Raw genomic sequence first — 22,299 nt, forward strand, 5'->3', positions numbered from 1 at the left:
TCTTTTTTATTATTATTATTATTTTTTTATGTGATTTATGAAATTTGAAGCAGCCTTCAGTGTCTCATGCTCCTTCGGAATTCATTCTAATATTCAGATTTTCTCAAGAAACATTTCTTATTATCAATGCTGAAAACATTTTTACTGCTTAACATTTTTGTGGAGACTGTGATACATTTTTTCCAGGATTTTTTGATCAATAGAAAGTTCAAAAGAACAGCATTTATTTGACAGAAATTGTAGGTAAAATTATAAATGTCTTGCACTTCTGAATTTGTCCCTTCTGACTAAAAGTATTAATTAAAAAAACAACAACAACTCTTACTTAACTTTTAAATGGTCGTATACCTTTATGTCATATGATGAAAGTAAAAAACAAAAAGACTGATCAAAAGATCTAAACAGAAGACTGACATTCCAATCCAAAATGTGAATCATTTAGGGAATTAGGTCAGTAAAACGGCTTGTCCACAGTTGTTTTTGAGGGAAAGCCGACCTGAGAGATGTAAAATTGAATCAATGCAATGAGCTTATTCAAATACTGCATGCACAATGGAGCAGCTAACAGTCAAATCTACTCAGTCAATACAAGGCAAAATGGTCCAAACAAAAGGTCAGATATGCACTTAGCCTGTGTGGCTATGCATCCTCAGATTGTATTTCAATTTGGGATTTGAACAGTAAGAATTGATTTCAAAGTTTTTGAATAACGCAGCAATTATTGCTGACACGAAAGCACTTCGAACATTGTCACCAGGGACATGCAGAGAGTTCCTCAGGGGCAAGGGCTCAAATGTAAAAAAGGGGTATATATATATATATATATATACATAAATAAGGCAATGACACCTCAGACTGGAAATAGGAAATTAGGCTACTTTAGCTTTTTATACATTGTCATGTTAATTATAACTAAATGCATTTTGTTTTATTGACCACAATATTATCATTGATATTTGTTTGAGAGAGGCACTTTTGATTAATTTTGAAAAAATTAATCCCCACCCACCCCCACGTGCCTGATTGTTACTGGCTCTCTTGTTACTTTGGCTCTGAGAGTTGGCACTTCAGCTGCTGCTATGGTAACTCTAGTCTCCATAGAAGCCCAGTACGTTGCTCCTAGTAGCAGGGCTTTCAGAACAGCCTTCCGATCTGTTACACTATCCATCCGGGGCCAGTCACAGAGCTTTGACCTGATAACACAAATTATAAGCTAGGAATGAAAGCTTCCTACTGAGTAAACACGAAACCGGACAATGCCAGAAGCTCCAATGCGTGTGTCTCTTTAGGTCATTCTAAAACGGGTGCCACGTTTGTGACATTTATGACTTAGATTTGTTTATCTACAAATATGACGCTTTGTTTAAAACATAATGCTTTCAAGATGATGCAGTCACTCAGTGACATTCGAGTGATTACTGGAAAAGTGATTACTTTTATTCAACAAAGATTAATTCAATTTATCAAAAGTGACAGTAAAGACTTTTATAATGTTACAAAAGAGTTATATTTCAAATAAATGCTGTTCTTTTGAACTTTTGCTTCATCAAAGAATCCTGAAAAAAGGAACCAAATTTTTCAACATTAGTATTTAAAAAAGAAAATCTTACATACCACAAACTGTTGTATGATATTGTATACTTGATAATTAAAAAATATATATATTAAAGATACTTTGTCCTAAAGGTTACGCATCAACCGATTTTTAAGTGATTAATTATTTAATACAATGGCTTTAAATGTTCTGATTGTCAGTAGGAAATAATCTTAAAATGTCAACCCTGTTATCATGATTATTCCAATTGTGCAAAAATGTACACCCGTTTCATAAATTGACCTTCATATTCAACATAGGTTCGCTTTTTGCAATATTCTGATGGAAACAAGCAGGTCTTTTCATCAAGACCAACAATAAACAACTCACCAATGTGTGGGTTTTTACATAAGGAGTCACTTTCAAATAAGCACTCGAATGTCACTGAGACATCTGTCAAAGACTGCATCATCTGGAAAGCGTTGTGTTTTACTTGAAGCATCATATTTGTATATAAATAAATCTAAGCCATAAATGTCACAAAAACATCTGCCGAATGACGTTCTAACATTTGTCAGTGGATGATTTAGAGATGTATGTATGTCTGATGAGCAAGCTTTCTAAAAATGGCATCTTCCAGATGAACTCACACACGTCACGCCTTGGCAAAATTCATGTGCTATTAGCATTGGGTCAATTTGCCAACAGATTTACTGAGCAACTGTTACACCAATGCCCTGACTGTCAACAGAAGAACAGCATAGAAAAATACGCACACTATCATTAGATGTGTGCAACAGACAGCCTGTGTCCGAAACCTACAGTACAGTGCGCTGGCTGTTGCTACCTTGCTGCCCAGTCAGTCAATGTCTGGCAGTGTTTGGGTATGCAGGTACATCCAAAAGAAACTGGTTTCAGCTAGGCTCACAAGCCACCATAATGTCATATATAATGACCTAAAACAAATTGAGCTTGAGAGGTAACCACACAAAATGTACTAACTACAGTTTCAGTCATGCAAGTCATTTGTTTAACAAAAATAGAATAGAATAAAAAAAATACATTTTGGGGGGTATTTTTGCCACTTTTAGTGTCATTATTGTCCTAAGCCCCCCTTAATTTCTTATTGTCATATACACAGATTTTCGGGATATCATAGGCAGTGAAGGACACATCTATGTTACCTTCAAGGGTTCACCAGATGAACATAATTCACCAGATAATTACATAAGCATCTTACATAAGCAAACAGGATGTGATGCAAACATTGGATTTGGACACATCTTTCTGCCTTCCTCCTTACTGCCTGAAAAAACATAATTTTTCAGCTTTGAGACACAGCCAACTGATAAAGAAAAAGATGATGAATTGCAAAAGAGATCACATATTTGACTGTGTGACTGGTTGAAGGAACAGATTAATGTTTGACTTTTTAAAAAAACATGAAAGTCCAATCGGGCTCCTGGAAACAGAGTGACCTTCTGCAAGAGAGAGAGTGAGAGAAGTGGAGCTCTGAGATTTTTTTCTATTGAAAAGAACAAAGGCAGAGGAGTCCCGTGTCCTGAATTCTCATTTCTTGACTTCAGACGCAGGGAGAGAATGAGAGCGAACACGCTGTGGGTGTGACGGTGTTAGAGCGGCGATGAGGCTCAGGCTGAGAGCACCATCATTATTCAGCTCAGTAAATGAGAGGAAAGGCAAGAGCTTCAGGCCTCTCATTACACGGAGCAGCAGAGGGCTCCGAGTGAAATGCGCTGTGGATATTACACACTCCTTCCTCCAGCATGTCAGGCTACTCACCTCCAGATTCTGCTAGACTGGCCGGCAGCAGCCATTACCACCCTTGAGCTGGACAAGCCACACTGGAAGTGCCAAGTTAAGGGAGCCAAAGCCAAGTCTGACTCAGATATTCAACGGAAAGAAATTCGAATGGTTTCGAAAACTAAAATCTTAACAAGCTCACAAATTTCCTCTATGGGCAGCATGAGTCAAACAGCATATAAAACAGAACTGATTATTACTGTAAACGTCTGTAGAACCGCAAACCAGTTAAACTCAATCAATCCATAAGCAGTGTTGGGGGTAACACATTACAAGTAATGCGAGTTAGGTAATCAGATGACTTTTTTCCCCAAGTAACTAGTGAAGTAGCGCATTACTTTTAAATGGAAATATCTGAGTTACTTTTTCAAAAAAGTAATGCAAGCTACTTTGTTTTCCAGTTTATTCACTGACACATCTTCTGTCCCGTATTGAGAGAAATTGGGAGTGCGGTGCAGAGCCAGAACACTTTCTTCAGCCTGAGGCTTATTAAGTTCACTTTTGGTGTGAAAGTTGCCAAAAAATTACTTAATTAATTAATAATATTACATATTTAAGGAACCCTACCCTCTGTTTATAAGTCCCAATTTAACTGTAATCAGACCAAATATTGCTTTTTAAATAGATTTATAAAATAATCTCTTACTGAATACTGTTAATAACTAATTAGAAAATTTAACTAAAAGTTTAAAATCATTTTAGACCAAGTATAGCATGCTACACCAAAGAACATGTCAACTCTCCAAAATGTCAACTATTATTGTATAGATCGGTGGTGATTCAATGTGGGAACTTCTGGACTCTGAGCTGATCTACATTAGTTGATCTGGCCACAAGGGCTACAGGCAGAGCCAGAACTTTTTAATCAGGTTAAATGTGGCTGATGAGGTGCAGGTCAGTACTCTGAGCCCTGGTGCTGAGCGCCACACGCTGGGCTCGAGGGTTATCACAAGCTCCCCAGACGTGTTTATTGGAATCGGGCAGCGGGCCGCTCTGGGCCATGGGGAGGTTAGATTAGAAGCGCACTGCAGCCTGCACATTGTGTTTTCATAAGTGATTTTCTTTCCCCTGCAGCAGATCCACCAAAGTTCCGCATATAATCAGATGCAGATCTAACTTCACCACTGATGAAAGCCAATGCGACACACTGAAGCCTTTCATCAGCTTTTGACCTGTATTAACAGGGCAAACCCAGGAATCGTGAGACTGGTTTGATTAAACTCACTGAATGAATAAAGCAATTTATTAATTTATTAAGCAATTGTGCTATGGTTATTTAAACAAAGAGCAACACTGAGCATTTGGATGGTGAACCACCCTATTGCAAAATGCAGACACCAGAGACATTATAAAGGGAGGTGACCACTTGTACATATATGAACGTGAGAAATCATAATACTCAATATGACAACCGTAGTCCCTCTTTACATTTAAAAAGCCAATCAGCTGTTGTTTATGCAAGTACAAGGGTTTTCAAACTTTTTGCAGGCCTAAGGACCCACAAATACAATGATCCCGATTTTTCAGAGATTCTTATTTTAGGAAATAATAGAAAAATAACAAATTATGCAAAAAAAAAGTAAAATAATTGCAATAAATATCCTGATTTGTGACTAGTCTTTAGAAAGCAGAATGAAAATGATTACATTTTGTGAATGTGAACGTAACAAAAAACATGTTAAACATATTTAATTATCATCTTAAATGCTCACATTAACTTTGGCAGTGCTAAAATGCATTAAATATTAGCAATTTAGGTTTTAGCCATTTTTGTCTTTCCTCATTCAAGTAAATCTGAACATTTATGACTAGAAAGAGTGGCTAGGTGATGATGTCAAGATGGCTGCAGAGTGTCAAGATGGCACACAACTTTTGTGCAGATTTGCAGTCTGGAGGAAGGAAGTGAGGCAGACATGATGACATTAGACCCGGTTTTGTCTGAACCCTTCACGCCGATCTTACTGGGTGGAAGCAGATTCAACTGCCACGTAATCAATGAACAGACTCAAGCAGCTCAGTAAGGTCAAACAAGACTATAATCCAATTAAAATTCCACAATTATTACAGAGCACATGCCCCTGTCTCTTTTTCGGCCTTTCTCCCAGCTTAGACAGTCATCTGATCGATTTATCCCCGCTTTGACCTTACAAGGCAAAAGTCTGGAGAGGAGAGGCGTTTAGCACTCTTTCTCTTCCTCTAAATTAGGTCCAACTTGGTTTGGTTTATCTTATTTTGAATGTTGTTTCCAATAGCTCAATGTCTTTGGTTTGGCTTCTCTTTTCTCTAATTCTATCCATCTTCATTGGTATGTCCTTGTGTTATGTTTTCAATTCTGTATCTGTTATTCACTCCCAGACCGCATCTCCTACAGAGTAGAAAACGGCCGCAGAGAAACTCTCCTCCCCAACAGCAAACACAGACATCCGCAGAGGAACCGCATAATACAAAATCACATCCTTCAAATGGCAATGGTCCTCCTCCCAATGGAACCAGACCAAGAATACATGACACACCAACAACAGCCATATGTCTTATCAGCATTATCTAAACACACATAATAAACTATAATCCCATTGCCTGTAATTGTGACAAGGCCCACGCCTGAATCAAAACTCAGACTCGCGCTTTAATCAGCCAGAAGATTTAAGTGCAAGATATTCTCACAGCAAGAGAAAGTGCTGAGATCCTGACAGCTATGCCACTGTGGTGCTCGCATTGAATTGGGTGGGTCTGTGAAAAGTCTGATGGTTTTAGTCTGGTTTTAATGACCATGAGAACTTCATACATCCACTGCTTTTACACTTTGTTTGGTCTATGATAGAGTTTCGACCTCCAGAAAAGCTGAAACAAGCTTTTTTTTAGGACAGAGAGGGACAAACAATCCCTGAGCTCTGCTGTATGTCTCATTGAACGTGAGTTTATGGAAGTGAAGCTTATAATGACCAAAGATTTAAAACTGGGGTGAAACATTCTTCCCATTACACATAAAGAATCCCATTAATGGGATTCATACCTCAGAACACCCTGAGCCATATGGACAACAACATTTAAATAATAATACACCTTCATGCTCTCTTTTGAGGCATAGTTCACCCAAAAATAAATATTCTGTCATTATTTACTAACCCTCATGACATTCCAAACCCATATGCTGTTTTATATATTTTTATGTAAACGGATCTATTTGTTCTACTTACTTATTTTAAGTTAACTGATTGATTCAATTCTCAAATCAAACTGAACTATTTTTCATGAATCAAACCAATTTGAATCAGAGTTCAACTCACTCAATGACTCAGCACTCAGACTCACAGCAGTTTGAAAGTTCACAAATCACTAGTTAGGAAGCTTATTATTGCATAACATCTTAAACTTCAGTCTGCTTCTCACACAATACTGTAGTGACTTCAGAAGACATGGACTATAGCACAGAAATCTTAAGGACTTGTATGGTGCTTTTTTTGGGGTAATTTTCAATCTATGAACTATGGGCCTGTATGGACCTGTTTTGTTCCACAGTATGAAGAAAATCATACAGGTTTGGAAAGACATGACAGTAATGAAATACATTTTTGGGTGAACTATCCCTGTCATTTTTATCTGAGAAACTGGAGCTTTCTCTTGTCTAGCTGACAGCATATTTTGCTTCTAATTTCTTTATGTTGAACAAATCTTTGCCCAACAATAATGTTTATTCAGCACTACGTCTTGTCTAGTAACAAAACAACGCCACAATTATTCATAACATCTTAAACTTCAGTCTGCTTCTCACACAATACTGTAGTGACTTCAGAAGACATGGACTATAGCACAGAAATCTTAAGGACTAATTTTCAATCTATGAACTATGGGCCTTTATGGACCTGTTTTGTTCCACAGTATGAAGAAAATCATACAGGTTTGGAAAGACATGACAGTAATGAAATACATTTTTGGGTGAACTATCCCTGTCATTTTTATCTGAGAAACTGGAGCTTTCTCTTGTCTAGCTGACAGCATATTTTGCTTCTAATTTCTTTATGTTGAACAAATCTTTGCCCAACAATAATGTTTATTCAGCACTACGTCTTGTCTAGTAACAAAACAACGCCACAATTATTCATTCTCCACTTCTGATATCAGAAAAATGTGAAAAACAATGGGTTTGTGTCTCTGCTGATGTAATAAATGGAGCTTTCGTGCATTTTTAGACACATCCCTGGCTTCTCTGAAATTCTAATTTTGAAAAAAAAAAAATCATCAACATAGCATCTGAAAGACTTCCCTAGACAGGGCATTATCCAAATAATTAAAAATGTAAAAAGTTGTGCTAATATATATCAAATAAATAAAAAGTTGTGCTAATATCAGGGAGAAAAAAAAAACTGTTCTCTCACCATCTCAGCATCCTAAAAGCGTACATTCACCTTCATTACCATTCCGGGTATTTTTTTAACTCGAGGATATGTGATCAACAAAATTCATTGAAGTTTACTTCCACTGTTCCCTGGCCAAGTTAAATTAAGCTTATGTTGCTTGGCACACCATGGTCCCCATGTTGTATTTTAAACTTGAAACAATACACAGACACAAAGGCCTTTGAATTAACCTCCTCTGTGGTAGTCTCCCCAACACTGGAGACGTCAGCATTTTTCCCCAAATATGTCAGGACAGGAAGCAAAGACGAGAAACAACGGCTGACCAACCAAAACATAATATAAGGTTAGACTTATTCATGACATATGGAAGAATAACACAGCTGGAATCAATATATCAAATGTCAAATCAGAGTACTGGACGTTACCTTCTGTCCTTTTTAAAAGGGTAAATTTAAGGGCAAGTTTAAGTTATTATTATAAATCAATTGACTACTTCCTATAATATAATTGAATAACCAGAAGGCACAAAAGGAATGGGAAACCGTATCACTTTAACCCAGGTGAATTATGACTGAAAGGCAGATGAAACCTCATCGGTAGCTATCATGAGCCAGACGCCCAGCTTTGATCGTAAGTGGCCGTGACTTTTTCACCAGATAAGGTGGAAGCACTATGACATTGCGCCCGTGTCAGCATTAAAGCTCACCTTCACTGATAATTCATGCCGTCTCATTCTGCACCTGAAAACCCACAGAGGGCTCATTTACCCTCAGGCTGACAATTGAGAGAGGAAGAGGAGCGTTTGGAAGAAGTTAGTCTTTTACAGCCTTCCCTCTTCCTTTGATTCCTTCCATTCACCTTGTGATAATAAACTCACGTTGAGCACTTGAACTCGGTTGTTAAGTCATGCGTGTTGATGCCGATAATAGAGCACGAGCGATTACTTCACACATGTCTGGGACTCTACAGATATGGCCGAACGGGCCGGGCCAGTCAGAGGAAGAGACGGAATCACGCAACCCGGCTGAATGTCTCCTCTGCACTAGATGTGCATTCCAGTCCTGTTAGGCAGAGAAAAGGTCCCATTAGGCCTGTCTGGGAAGGTAATGAATACCCGTGAGGTCGTGACCTCTGTTCAGACATGGTTACATCATCATCAGAGGGGTTACAGAGGCTCCACATATGCCCCTGAAGCTGCACATGAGAGGGAGAGAGGGAGAGGATAACAACCCCTTATCTGTCTTTACCACTTTCTCTCTGACGCTCAGTGATGTAAGGCGTTTTGAAGAGAAGACCGATTGCTGTGGTAAAACAACATGCTGTCTGAGACTATAAACATAAGTGTGGGGATTAAACTGTGCCGCTCTGATTCTCTTCGAGATAGATCAAGTCTGCTGAAACATTAGTGGAACTTTGCTATAATCCAGGCACTGTCTGAGACTATAAACATAAGTGTGGGGATTAAACTGTGCCGCTCTGATTCTCTTCGAGATAAATCAAGTCTGCTGAAACATTAGTGGAACTTTGCTATAATCCAGGCTAAATTTATCAACCATCATGTTCTATATTTAGATTAACTATTTGTTGGACTTTTGCCACTTTTACTGATACAGACGGGTCAATGACATATAAGAGTGTCCAAGATAAAGAAAATGAGGGCCCAATTTCTATGAATGTTTTCTTTGGCTGTGTCTGAAATTGCATACTCTTGAGTAGGTAGTTCTTTAAAATAAATAATTAGTGACTGTTTAAAGAATGTGCTACATGTGTGTGGTATAAATGTAATCCAGATATACTATATCCACCGTGTTGTCATTGTCATGTGACCTGCAGCATCAGTTGCGTGGCTTCATTGCCATTCATACAGTTTTTTGCACCCTAAATAGGAGTCTGCATGTTCAGATACAGCTACTGTATTAATGTTGCCTTCATATGATTTTGATAACCATTTTCAACAAAAGACCGATGTAATGTGGTCTAATCATGTAGAGTAATAACATTTTCTTTCAATTTTTTAAACAAATATCTTAAATTATTAACTATTACTATTTTTTGGTTTTTTTTACATTCCTTTTTTAAAAGGAACTTTAATTCAGAAATGTGCATTAACTGCAAGACTAAACATTTCAAAATAAATAAAAATAAATACATAATTTAAGGTCTTTAGATGGGGGGTGAGTTAACAGACCTCCCACACAAACAGGATGTCTTTTGGACTCATTTGGAGAGCAGAAGCTGAACAAGTGAGTCTCCCATGATCTGCTGCGATAATCTAGCTCAAAGGTCACTAACTAATGGACCGCGGTACAGATGCAGAGCCAAGACTGTTTCTATCAGGACAGTAAATCACTTATAATAAATGTATATAATTATAAACATTGATTTTTTTTTTAAGAAACTGAGCATCTGAAGCGGCATATACAGTGTGTGTGTGTATAAACATTGAATCAGGTTGATATTTCTGCCACTTGATGATTCTCATGCACAGGGATGAGAAATTGTGTGCTAACAGTCCTCCAATTCTATCTTGCCTATCACACAGGTTCACTTATAAGGCCTTACTATTTATGGAATAGTGTTGGATGTAAGCTGCAATTAACAAACATGGAAATTTTTTTTCCCTATTCAATAAGGGTTTGGAGTGTATCGCAAAACATTTTTAACAATGTGGTCAAGATGACATCCTGAATGTGTTAGTGTTAGTGCAGAGCAAGCTGGAAACAAAGGACAAAGCCTGCTCTATATGAGTGAGAAACCTCTGAGAAACAACAGCAGGTTGTTCAACCGCCTCAGTTGCCAGAATGCAGAAAAAAGCCATTAAAGTCAATTAAGAGGAAAATCAGGCTGGAAATGAATTATCCAGCCCTCTAATCTCATAATAGCCATGTGGTGATCAAGAGGGCAGATTATCACTCGCACATTACTGCAGAGTTCAACGGCTCTCCCACGGGTGGCCATTTTGTTTGAGGTCAAGGTGAAAACGAAAGTTAGCACAGTTTTAAATTCATTGAAAGAACTATCTTATAAACTACATTGTTGTACATTTCCACATTAAAGGTAAAGTGTGTGTGTGTAGTTTTTTCACTAGCATTACCAAACTGAATTTGCAAAAAAATTTTTTTTTTAAAGAGGTTTCATGAACACTACCCCATAGTCCCACCCTCAAACTCATGTCATTGGTTGGGCCAATTTTAGTCCCACCCTCAAGTTTATGTCATTGGTTGAGCCAATTTTGTGGTAGTTGGGTTGCTCCAATTAAGGTCTTTTTCCCGCATATTAAGAAGATTACATACTTCACCTACAACCAACGAAGTAAATTTCACAAATATATCATATGATACACTTCATTCATAGTATACTGAAATAATTCAAGAGTGTCTGATAAACACCTCTTTGTGCCAGTGTGCAAATGTTGCCTCTATTAATGAACAAAGGGAACAAAATAGTCTCTTGAATGTCACAGATATATTATTCACCAAAGACAAATATGTTCTTTTCATTTTTGCATCAAAAACAAATAGAGAGAAAACTGTTTTATTGCCTGTAACCATATTGTAAGAACTTATGCAACAAGCTCTCTGGTTCCTCATTGAATAACCAGCCCCAGATGTTACATGGTAGACAGTAGCTGTTTCCTCTATTCATTGTTTAAGCACAACTTAGAACAAAGATCTAGATTTCCCCCTCAAGAAAATCTGAGCGGCACTGACCACTCAAAAACACTGAATATATGACAGCCACGGGTTCTCAGTTCTCAGATTGTTTTACTGGAAAGTTTTCCAGAACCATAATGTTTAGAGTTAGAAATTCTTTGGTTTTGCCAATGTGGAAACATGATCTGATCAAACATTCAAACTGTATTTGTTTATGGTATGTGGTCTGAGGGCAATACATTCACAAACATTCACAAACTCATTAACCAGAATAGCCAGACTAACTTTGAACGTTGGTGTGACAGTTTTTTTTTTAAAGCGTTTTTTTCTTGGAGAAACGTTTAAGAAAAATCTCTTTTAAGTAAGCTTTATAGGCTTTCAGACAGACACAGACAGACAGACAGATAGATAGATAGATAGATAGGGTAGGTATAGAAAAGAATATCACCACCGGTGATTTTAAGTAAGCTTTATAGGCTTTCAGACAGACACAGACAGACAGACAGATAGATAGATAGATAGGGTAGGTATAGAAAAGAATATCACCACCGGTGTGCAGCATCCACTTGGATGATGCGACGGCAGCCACAGTACAACGACGCCAGTGCACTCACCACACACCAGCTACAGGTGGAGAGGAGAGAGAGAGGTTGGTGTTATATCTTTCACTTGGATGCTATAAGTTGCACTGAGTAAATACAGCTGGATAAAACAAAAACTGTGTCCATCTTCATTTCAGGCTGCAAAGCAACAAAATGTGACTATGTTAAAGGGGGGTGATTCTATACCTACTGTAGACAGACAGACAGACCGACAGACAGACCGACCGACAGACCGACAGACCGATAGATAGATAGATAGATACTAAAGAATTAAAAAAAGGGAACAAATTCTTCAAATTTCCCGCATATTAAGAAGATTACATACTTCACCTACAACCAACGAAGTAAATTTCACAAATATATCATATGATACACTTCATTCATAGTATACTGAAATAATTCAAGAGTGTCTGATAAACACCTCTTTGTGCCAGTGTGCAAATGTTGCCTCTATTAATGAACAAAGGGAACAAAATAGTCTCTTGAATGTCACAGATATATTATTCACCAAAGACAAATATGTTCTTTTCATTTTTGCATCAAAAACAAATAGAGAGAAAACTGTTTTATTGCCTGTAACCATATTGTAAGAACTTATGCAACAAGCTCTCTGGTTCCTCATTGAATAACCAGCCCCAGATGTTACATGGTAGACAGTAGCTGTTTCCTCTATTCATTGTTTAAGCACAACTTAGAACAAAGATCTAGATTTCCCCCTCAAGAAAATCTGAGCGGCACTGACCACTCAAAAACACTGAATATATGACAGCCACGGGTTCTCAGTTCTCAGATTGTTTTACTGGAAAGTTTTCCAGAACCATAATGTTTAGAGTTAGAAATTCTTTGGTTTTGCCAATGTGGAAACATGATCTGATCAAACATTCAAACTGTATTTGTTTATGGTATGTGGTCTGAGGGCAATACATTCACAAACATTCACAAACTCATTAACCAGAATAGCCAGACTAACTTTGAACGTTGGTGTGACAGTTTTTTTTTTAAAGCGTTTTTTTCTTGGAGAAACGTTTAAGAAAAATCTCTTTTAAGTAAGCTTTATAGGCTTTCAGACAGACACAGACAGACAGACAGATAGATAGATAGATAGATAGGGTAGGTATAGAAAAGAATATCACCACCGGTGTGCAGCATCCACTTGGATGATGCGACGGCAGCCACAGTACAACGACGCCAGTGCACTCACCACACACCAGCTACAGGTGGAGAGGAGAGAGACATGTTGGTGTTATATCTTTCACTTGGATGCTATAAGTTGCACTGAGTAAATACAGCTGGATAAAACAAAAACTGTGTCCATCTTCATTTCAGGCTGCAAAGCAACAAAATGTGACTATGTTAAAGGGGGGTGATTCTATACCTACTGTAGACAGACAGACAGACCGACAGACAGACTGACCGACAGACCGATAGATAGATAGATAGATAGATAGATAGATAGATACTAAAGAATTAAAAAAAGGGAACAAATTCTTCAAATTAGATCTCTGGTGTCTCCCGGTGTCTGTGAAGTCCACAAGACCACACAATGTCCCATTTGTCATCTGTGGTAATGACTTCACTCTGAACTTCTACCCAAATGGCACCCTCAGCCCTCGTGGTCGTCCTCCCAGTCTACACTCAGTCTGACTTCTACAATCAGACGAAAGTTACACAGCCACCAAGTTGAATCATCATCAATTTCCACATGGCAAAGGCACTTATTAGGTTCATTCTAAAACTCAATGCGTCTGTACATTTAAAGGGTAAGCTACGCCAGATCCTCCTGACAGGCCTCCAAGATCTGCATGTCTGGCTTCTAACTCCCTGATGTTACTGAGTTTGGGCAGTAGGGTGGACGCAATGGAAGGGTTTGCTGACTTACAGGGTTTCCCCAAGTCTAATGTCTCTCTCTCTGCTTCAGATCTGTGATTTGTATGGCTCCCAGAGAGGAAAAGATGACAGTGGTTGGCTGGGGGCCGTGGCAGAGCAGCCAATCCAACAGACAGGAACCTAAACGCTTAAGCTGCTCATTGTTAAAGCCCTCAGCTGGGTCTCATGACACCATGTTGCTAACTTCGATATCTGCTTTTACATTCCAACTGGGATACAGAGCCAACATCAAAGGATCACATCACATCTAGTCCCTCTCTTATGCCCAAATAAACCTTGACTTTGTAAGAGTTGATACGCACAGCAGTAAGATCTGAGGTCAAAAACCTGCTGAGGAAAGTGGGAAAACACACGATGGACCACATCTCGCTCAAACCACAACTGAAGAAACCCAGTGAAATCCAGCACCCGACTGGAGAAAATTAAACAAATATCCTCCTCTAGTATTTCAAGGAAAAATATTTCACTACTGGCGATGGGTTTAATGAAAGTGTGACTTGAAAAAATAAAAAGGATTTACCAGAAAACTGTATTTTTGAGATATTTTCTCATTGTGTGAACAGGAGATGAAGCTGTTGACGTGTCCTGGAGATAGATCTGGATTGTGTTCCAGCTTAGGAAAGGAAACAACGGCTGGTCCTCAGAGCAAGAGAGAGACAATCTGACAGATGTGTGCGATTAGTTTCTCATGGACTGCATCATTCCTCTCAGGGGAAACGAGAGCAAGTGAGAGAGTAAATACCGCCAGCATTGACTCCTATCCCTCATTAGGACCGTAGCAGTTAGGTGGCAGTTGGAGCATTATCATACCAACTTTAACTGCCTTACAGGCCCTATAAACAGTCACAAGACTACCATATATATTTTTGGATGCTATTTAGACGCCTCTCCACGGCTCATTGGTTGCCTTCTCATGACTGATTCCATAAAGAGAGGCCTTTGAAAACATGAACAGCCTTCCCTTTTAATCCTGAAGCCCATTTGCTTGAATTTTTCACTGGGTAAAAATAGTTTATGGAGACATTAGACACTGCAGGCAACACATAATATAATTGCGTGTTACATAGACAGTGTGGCGTGCATCTTATCTCAACATCTGAGGAATGAACAGCACAGAACCCGCAAGACAACAACAGTATTTGCCTTTAAGCCTTTGAACTTCCTGTTTGCCATCTTCAGACTTCCATATAAATGTATAATAGACTTCTGCATTTATTATGCATTTGCAAGGTGCTTTCATCCAAACTGACTTGCAGTGCATTCAAGGTATATATTTTCTCAGTATACGTGTCCCCTGGGAATCAAACCCATGACCTTGGTGTTGCTAGCAGCTGAGGTACGGAAATGATTCCAAGATGGCACAGAATCATGGGTCCAGGTACCTTCTGGAGGACACACATTTGTTCTGTTCCAAAACCCAGTGAGCTGCCTACGTAAGCAGTATTTTAGGGCTACATTTTAAGGCATTAAAGTCACACTCCCAACATGAAGAGGCAGCATAATTATACCGCCTACTAAGATACCTTTGTCTGCCTAGATTCTAAGGCAGCATCATATTTACATCTTTCACGTTATTTTGTATTAGCTAGCCTTTCATTTAATTTATACTCTGAATAATTCAGATTTTCTACACTACCATTAAAAAGTTTGTGGTTGAGCATAAGAAACAAAACCATTAAAAACCTAACCAACGAATGGTTTTGTTTCTTATGCTCAAGGCTGCATTTATTTGATAAAAAATACAGTAAAACAGCAATTTTTTTATTTATTTATTCTTGAGATGCAAAGCTGAACTTTCAGCAGCCATTATTACAGTCTTTAGTGTGACATATGATCATGATGTGGTGCTCAAGAACATTTTTTATTATTACTAATGTTAGAAATTGTGCTGTTTATTATTTTCATGGAAACCATGATACTTCTTTTCTGGATAAAAAAAAAAAAACATTAACTTGAAATATTTCATCATCTACTTTTTAAAATTATTTTTCAATTAAATCTATTTATTTATTTTTCAAATTATTTGTTATCATTCTCCTTACTGTTAAATTACATTTTCTGATTAAATAAAGGTAAATAAATATGTGGAGAAGGCAATCCCAGAATGCACTGTGCCAAGGGGAGAAAAATAAATCCCTTATGATGGTAGCCAAAACAAGATAAATGTTGATTTAAAAAATACTAACATGATCTAATGAACTTAGTCTAATGAACTATTTTACCCAAAAGTTGTATTGTATTTTTATGCAACATATTAACATCAAACTCATCTGATAGGATGCTACCTTAGAAGGCAGGTTCTTATGTAGGCAGTAGACAGTGAGGCAGCTCACTGGGTTTTGGAACAGACATATTTTTTAACACAAATACTGACAAATGCCAATCCTTAATTTCATCTGGACGTCAGAAGTCCTCACAAGTGAACTTGCGGTCACTGAGACAACTACACCACAGTCATGCCTTAGCAATGCAGTCAGAGTTAGCACAGCAATTCATGGAGTGGTCGAGTGGGTCATCAATCAATGTCTATACACACTCTATATCAACCCTACTGTAGTCCTGTAACACACTTACACAGAACAGTGATGAACCAGTAAACACTGTGATGCTTCACATAAATACAAAAGAAAAAAACAAATAGCTATGACATCAGTGGTAGGATCCTCTGGCAGAGAAAAGCTAAAACATTTACTGGAAAGCAGGGTTGTGTGTAAACTGATTTGGTTGTGTCGCAAATTATAGCTGAAAGGTTTTGGTTATGGAACAGCCCAACAAAACAAATCCCAATCCAAATCTCTTTTTCCATTTCTCTGTGTTTACCGGGAACATCATTACGAGTTGATTGAGTGAGATATGTACAGTTATGTCCATAAAAGGGCTAAATCTGAAAGCAGATGAGAGGCAGCTGTAACAATAGGCATTCATAATGTGTCTGTCATGAGGAGTATTATTTATATCCATGGTGTAGACTACATCACAGTCACAGAAAAGGGTGTGGAAACTTCTGTGAATGTCTCTCCAAGATTGTGTGTGTGTAAAGTCACAGGATATGGTGAATTCTTTCATGTCGCCTTCAGGCAATCGTCATCGTTTCCACAATGTAATCATCAGGCCTGTAGGTAGTTCCAAACCATTTCACCATGCGAAAACTGCTCACACGTTTCCTCTCATGCAAAACGGCGGCTGATAACTTTGTTTTGCTTTGACGCAGCGAGTGTTTGTTTCCTTCAGTAGCTGAATAATTAGTGCTGAATAAATAGATAAATAAGCACAGACGAGCAAACGAATAAATGCAGTGTCGACCTTAATGAGCAGGCTCGTTAGATTGGGTGATTGCTGTTTGGAGTTAGTTTAATTCGATCTGCCTCTCTAATCCCACAGCCTGCGATGCTTCATTGTTCACCACAGCTCTTATTTCTTACTAGCCATGACATTTGTAGTATTTTCATAAATACACTACCATTCAAAGTTTGAGGTAGTGAGATTTCTTTTGAAAGGATCCTGAAAAAAAGTAGCATGGCTTCCACAAATATATTAAACAGCACAACTGTTTTCAACATGGATAAAAATAAGAATTGTTTCTTCAGCATCAAATCAGCATATTATAATGATTTCTGAAAGATCATGTGACACTGAAGACTGGAGTAATGATGCTGAAAATTCAGTGCGATGCTTCATTGTTCACCACAGCTCTTACAAAAACAGACGTTAGCTCATTTGAATTTGAGAGGTATAACTATTGATCTCACACAAAGGGAATTACTGTGTTCTGAGAGAAAACAAATTACGCTGGTTTGTCCCAATCTTAATAAAGAAAGGTGCCAATGTATTTGGTGGAAGTTCCTATGAATCCAGATTAAGAATGTTAAAGTATGTTACATTAATTGCTGAATTGAGGCAGTATAGACAGATACTGAGGCAATTATCTAATCTGATTAAGGGAATGGTAAAAATGAAGTGAATGCAGGGTCCAAAATTAACTAGCCACACCAGCCAATGGCTGATGAATTGAGAAAATTGATCAGTTATACATATTTCGGTAACACTTTACTTGAAGGGGTGTGCATAAGACTGACATGACACCTTCATAATCATGACATGACACATGTCACTATTAAAACATAATACAGTTCATTGGAATTGGGATAATTTTTCACAATATTACTGTTATTTACAGTATTTTTTGATCAAATAAATTCAGCCTTGGTGAGCATAAGACACTTCTTTCAAAAACAAAAAAAACTCCAAGACGCCAAACTCAACTTAAACCAGTTACCAGCCACTGTCAATTTACTTTAAAGTCAAATTTGAATTGCATTGACACTTGCGATCGTTAATGGTGAGAGTGTGTTTTCTTAGGTGTCGTGTGGGTTTGATGTCTTACTCTGTGCGGGTCGTACTCTGGTCCTCTCTGTCTGGCCTCTAGTTCCTCGTAGGCTGGAGCTGCTCCCTCTCTACGAGCCTGGAGATACTCCCTCCTCAGCTGCTGGATACGGTCCATACTGCTGCAAAAACACACAATCCACTTAGCTCAAATATTAAATTAATGAAGAAATGAGGTGCTGTGGCATAGTGGCTAAAGATCTGGGCTGGTAACCAAAAGGTTGTAGGTTCCAAATCAACTGTCCCTAGTCGCTTCAGATTCCAAAAGCAAATTAAAATAAATTAACAATAAACAATAACAATAATTAATAAGGTTTACATAACATAGAATATAATTGATTTATAATCATCCAGTGTTTTACTAGAACTAGACAGATAAATAACATATGGGGTGGGAGATGGTCTACGTAGTTTCAGAAAAACTGATTTTTTTTTTAAGATAGTGTAATAAAATAGCCCAACTTTTAAAACATGTCAAAAGATCCTTGTGTTCAGTTCCAATTAGTGAAGCTCTATCTATCTTTCGTGACATTTGAACCTGCAATCTTTTGCTTACCAACTCAGATCTTCAAAGACTAGACCCCACCACCTCCTTACATCCGCACACGGTCTCCTACGCACAAAGAATGAGACAGACTTCGGTCTGGTAGCCCAGGATACGGCTCTATCATCTGCGCTTATCAGAAACAACAAGGTGATGACAACTGAGCTAAAGCAGACAGAAAAACTCAACACTGTCACAGATAATCAACAGCCCTTTGTTACAGGCCACTTCAAATCTAGCCAGAATCACATAATCACACACATTCAGAGAAGATTCAGAATGATATCATCATTTAAGAAAAAGAGACTCTGATGCAGTAAAAAAAGACCAAATATGAGGTAAACTTCACCAATACTTAATTTAAAAAAAAAATTTTTGGGACATTTACACATCCTCATGTAATTTCAGGCCTGTTTGACTTATTTTCTTCTGTAAAACATAAAATGAGATATTTAGCATAATGTTCAAGCTGCTCTTTTCCATATCATGAAAGTGAATGGAGATAAACTGTAAAGTGAATGCTCACTTCAAAAAGCACAATAAAAGTGTCATAAAAGAGGTGTGCTATATTTTGAGCCCTATGATGGCGTTGTGTGAGGAACAAATTGAAATGTAAGCTGTTATTCACTTAATATATTTAATGTGACAGTTGTGGTCACCATTCATCCTTATTGTATTGCATAACATCTCCCTTTGTGTTCCACACACGAAAATAAGCCATAAAGGTTGAAAATGAGATGAGGATGAGTAAATGTCAGAAATTTGACTTTACATTTTATAATATTATTAAGCTTTAACTTGTATTTTGTCTTGTGTGTGCTGTTTTTTTTACTGCATCAGGGTATCTGTTTCCTAAATGTTCATTTTTGGGTGAACTATCCCTTTAATATTACTCTACCTGTCCAAAGCTCAATAAACATCTCTGCTTTTCCAGACACAGCAAAATGACGCGCTTATCAAACGTTCAAGAGGGGAATGTGTGATATTTCTCCTGCTCAAATATCAGGAGATAACCAGATATTGTGTTGTGGCACAGAACTATGGAAGTGTGACTTGGGAGATAAAGTCCTGTCAGTCATCTCACAGCTTCTAACACACAAACACCAAAATCAATCTCTCAACGCTCGGCTAACACAAACACAACCTTTCCACAACTGTTGCTTCCCATTGTCAACACACAGAGCCGAACAGCCATGTCCACCATCACAGCGAGGGGTAAATGCAGCGATCAGATGCTGTGGGTGAGGATCCTATCATAAACTTCACACATCAGACATCAGTCATTTTTCAGGCCATCAACCCCTGGGGCACAAAACCAGCTGTCTATGTATACTATGAATGTGCAACTGAAAATAAAAGGAAGATGAAAATGTGAGGGGAAAAAGGGCAACGCAATAAGTTAAAAGTCTGTATGCTCAATAAAGACATTGTTTTGATAACCTAAATGGGATGAAGCCAACAATTACAATGACACTGTAAAATAGAGGAAGCATATTGTAGAACTAGCATAGAAATGCAAACACTGTCTTAACTATAGGCACGCCATAATAAAACAGCGATAAATTAAATCTCTGCCAGTTGTTTTGTCCTTACCAGCTGAAACCGACGGGCAACAAGACTTTTGTTTTCGCTGTCTGTGAGTAGCCCCACCCACCGCCATATATCATTGGTCCCAGTGTTGTTATTGTTAACTAAAACTAAAAAGAAAACAAAAACAATTAAAAATCATTTTTGGTAACTGAAATAACACTGAAACGAAATATTAATATTGGATTAAGAACTTACAATGAGAAAAGTTTCCTTGGCAACTAACATAGGTAACATTTTACTGTGACGCCTACTTTATTAACACTAGTTAATGCATTAACTAACATTAACTAACAATTAGCGATACATTTTTACAGCATTTATTAACTTTTGTTAATGCTAGTTAATAAAAATGTTCATGTTCATGTTAACTAGTGTTACCATATACAACGTTTGATCTTGAATCTGTCATAATTTACTCACCCTCAAGAGTTTCTTTCTTCTGTTGAACACAAAAGAAGATATTTTGAAGTATGTTGGTAACCAAACATTTGCTGGTAATAAAAAAACTAAAAACAAAAACAAAAAAAACATAGAAATCAATGGGCACCAACAACTGTAGGAACATGAGGGTGAGAAAATTATTACAATTTTTTTAATTTTGGGGTGAACTATCCCCTTAACTAATATTAATAAATGAAACCTTATTGTAAAGTGTACCTGAAATACATAAGTTGAAGTTGAAGTACTAAAATGACTAAAACAAATGATGAAAACACATAACAAAATAACTAAAACATTAACTAAAACTAAAATGAAAACTGGAAATACAAAAATAAAAGCTAATTCAAAATATGAATAAATACTGTAATAGTATATAAATACTTCTAAAATAACACGGTTTAGTCCAAAATCTCATGCAACACAGATTAATTTTAAACGTCAAATGTTTTTCATGTTCACATTGAGAGAGGACAAAAAAATATAAAAAAGCACCGCATCTAGTTAAGTCAAGGTGTAAATATGTGCTTACTTACAGTGCCCGACCTAGTGAAACCTAGAAAACAGACTTGTTTTCACAATAAAACTCCAACTCTACAACTAGAGAACAAGTAGTACTTTCATCAAAAACAAGTGTAGGCTGACCACTCTACAAAATTCCCTCATTCTCCATTTAGACACAAAACAACAAAATTCAATTGACTTTTTTTTCATGTTCCTGACCAATCAGATTAACTGAGAGAGAGCAAGGAGTGTGTGAGAGAGACAAACTTGGAGAACAGAAGATGAATGAGAGAGAAGAGGGATTAGATTAAGACAAAACAAATTAACATGTCTTTTTTTAAAAGCTCGTTAGGCAGACAGCGCGAGTGCCAGGCATTCCAGAGGGATGATGCTGTGGGAACGGGCCAGAATGCGGCAACCCGGCGGCCACACGCACACTCCAGCTCCGGTACAGGGGACGCTGAACCCAGACAGTGAGGTCTCAAAACAAACCAACCGTCTATGCAGAAAAACACACACACTCAGGGACACAACAAGAAAGGTCCCACTGTGGATTAATAACACACACCCACACACACAAAAAAATGGCTGACCTCTCTCCATCATGCGTCATAAACAGCCTTTTTCATCTGCTGTTCTTTCAGGAACAATAAAGATTTGTGTGACTCAAGCAGGCCTAATGTTGCCACTGCTGCTGCAGTCCCAGAGGTGTTACTGTGAAGCACGCATTCAGATGCACACACAAACACACATTTCTGCTCTGTGTTTTCCTTCTGCCATGAAAAAGCCATATAAAAATTTGCATTTAAAGAAAAAACATAATTAACACTTTGTTAAATATATGTTGTCAATTGATTAAAATATGAACAGTTAACATGCTTCAACAGTTAACATATGAGCCCCTTTACAAGAAAAGTAAGCTGAATTATGTGTGAAATTTTGTGTTCATTTGTGGGAATGACCCAGCAAAGTATATGTGCATATC

General features: G+C 37.7%; 1 protein-coding gene across 3 annotated transcripts in view; it reads right to left on the reverse strand.

Annotated features, from left to right (window-relative positions):
* The window catches only part of LOC107721601 (partitioning defective 3 homolog B-like), a 334,485-nt gene that overhangs the window by 41,218 nt on the left and 270,968 nt on the right, over positions 1 to 22,299 (reverse strand). For 2 of the 3 annotated variants that reach the window (XM_016529701.1, XM_016529699.1), the window contains one exon: positions 18,240 to 18,360. In XM_016529701.1, coding sequence (XP_016385187.1) covers positions 18,240 to 18,360 — 121 coding nt within the window. The remainder of the gene's footprint in view (positions 1 to 18,239; positions 18,361 to 22,299) is intronic. The other variant, XM_016529700.1, reaches the window with a different exon arrangement.

Source organism: Sinocyclocheilus rhinocerous, unplaced genomic scaffold (genome assembly GCF_001515625.1).
Source record: "Sinocyclocheilus rhinocerous isolate Xijiao unplaced genomic scaffold, SAMN03320098_v1.1 scaffold30, whole genome shotgun sequence".
Classification (NCBI taxonomy): domain Eukaryota; kingdom Metazoa; phylum Chordata; class Actinopteri; order Cypriniformes; family Cyprinidae; genus Sinocyclocheilus; species Sinocyclocheilus rhinocerous.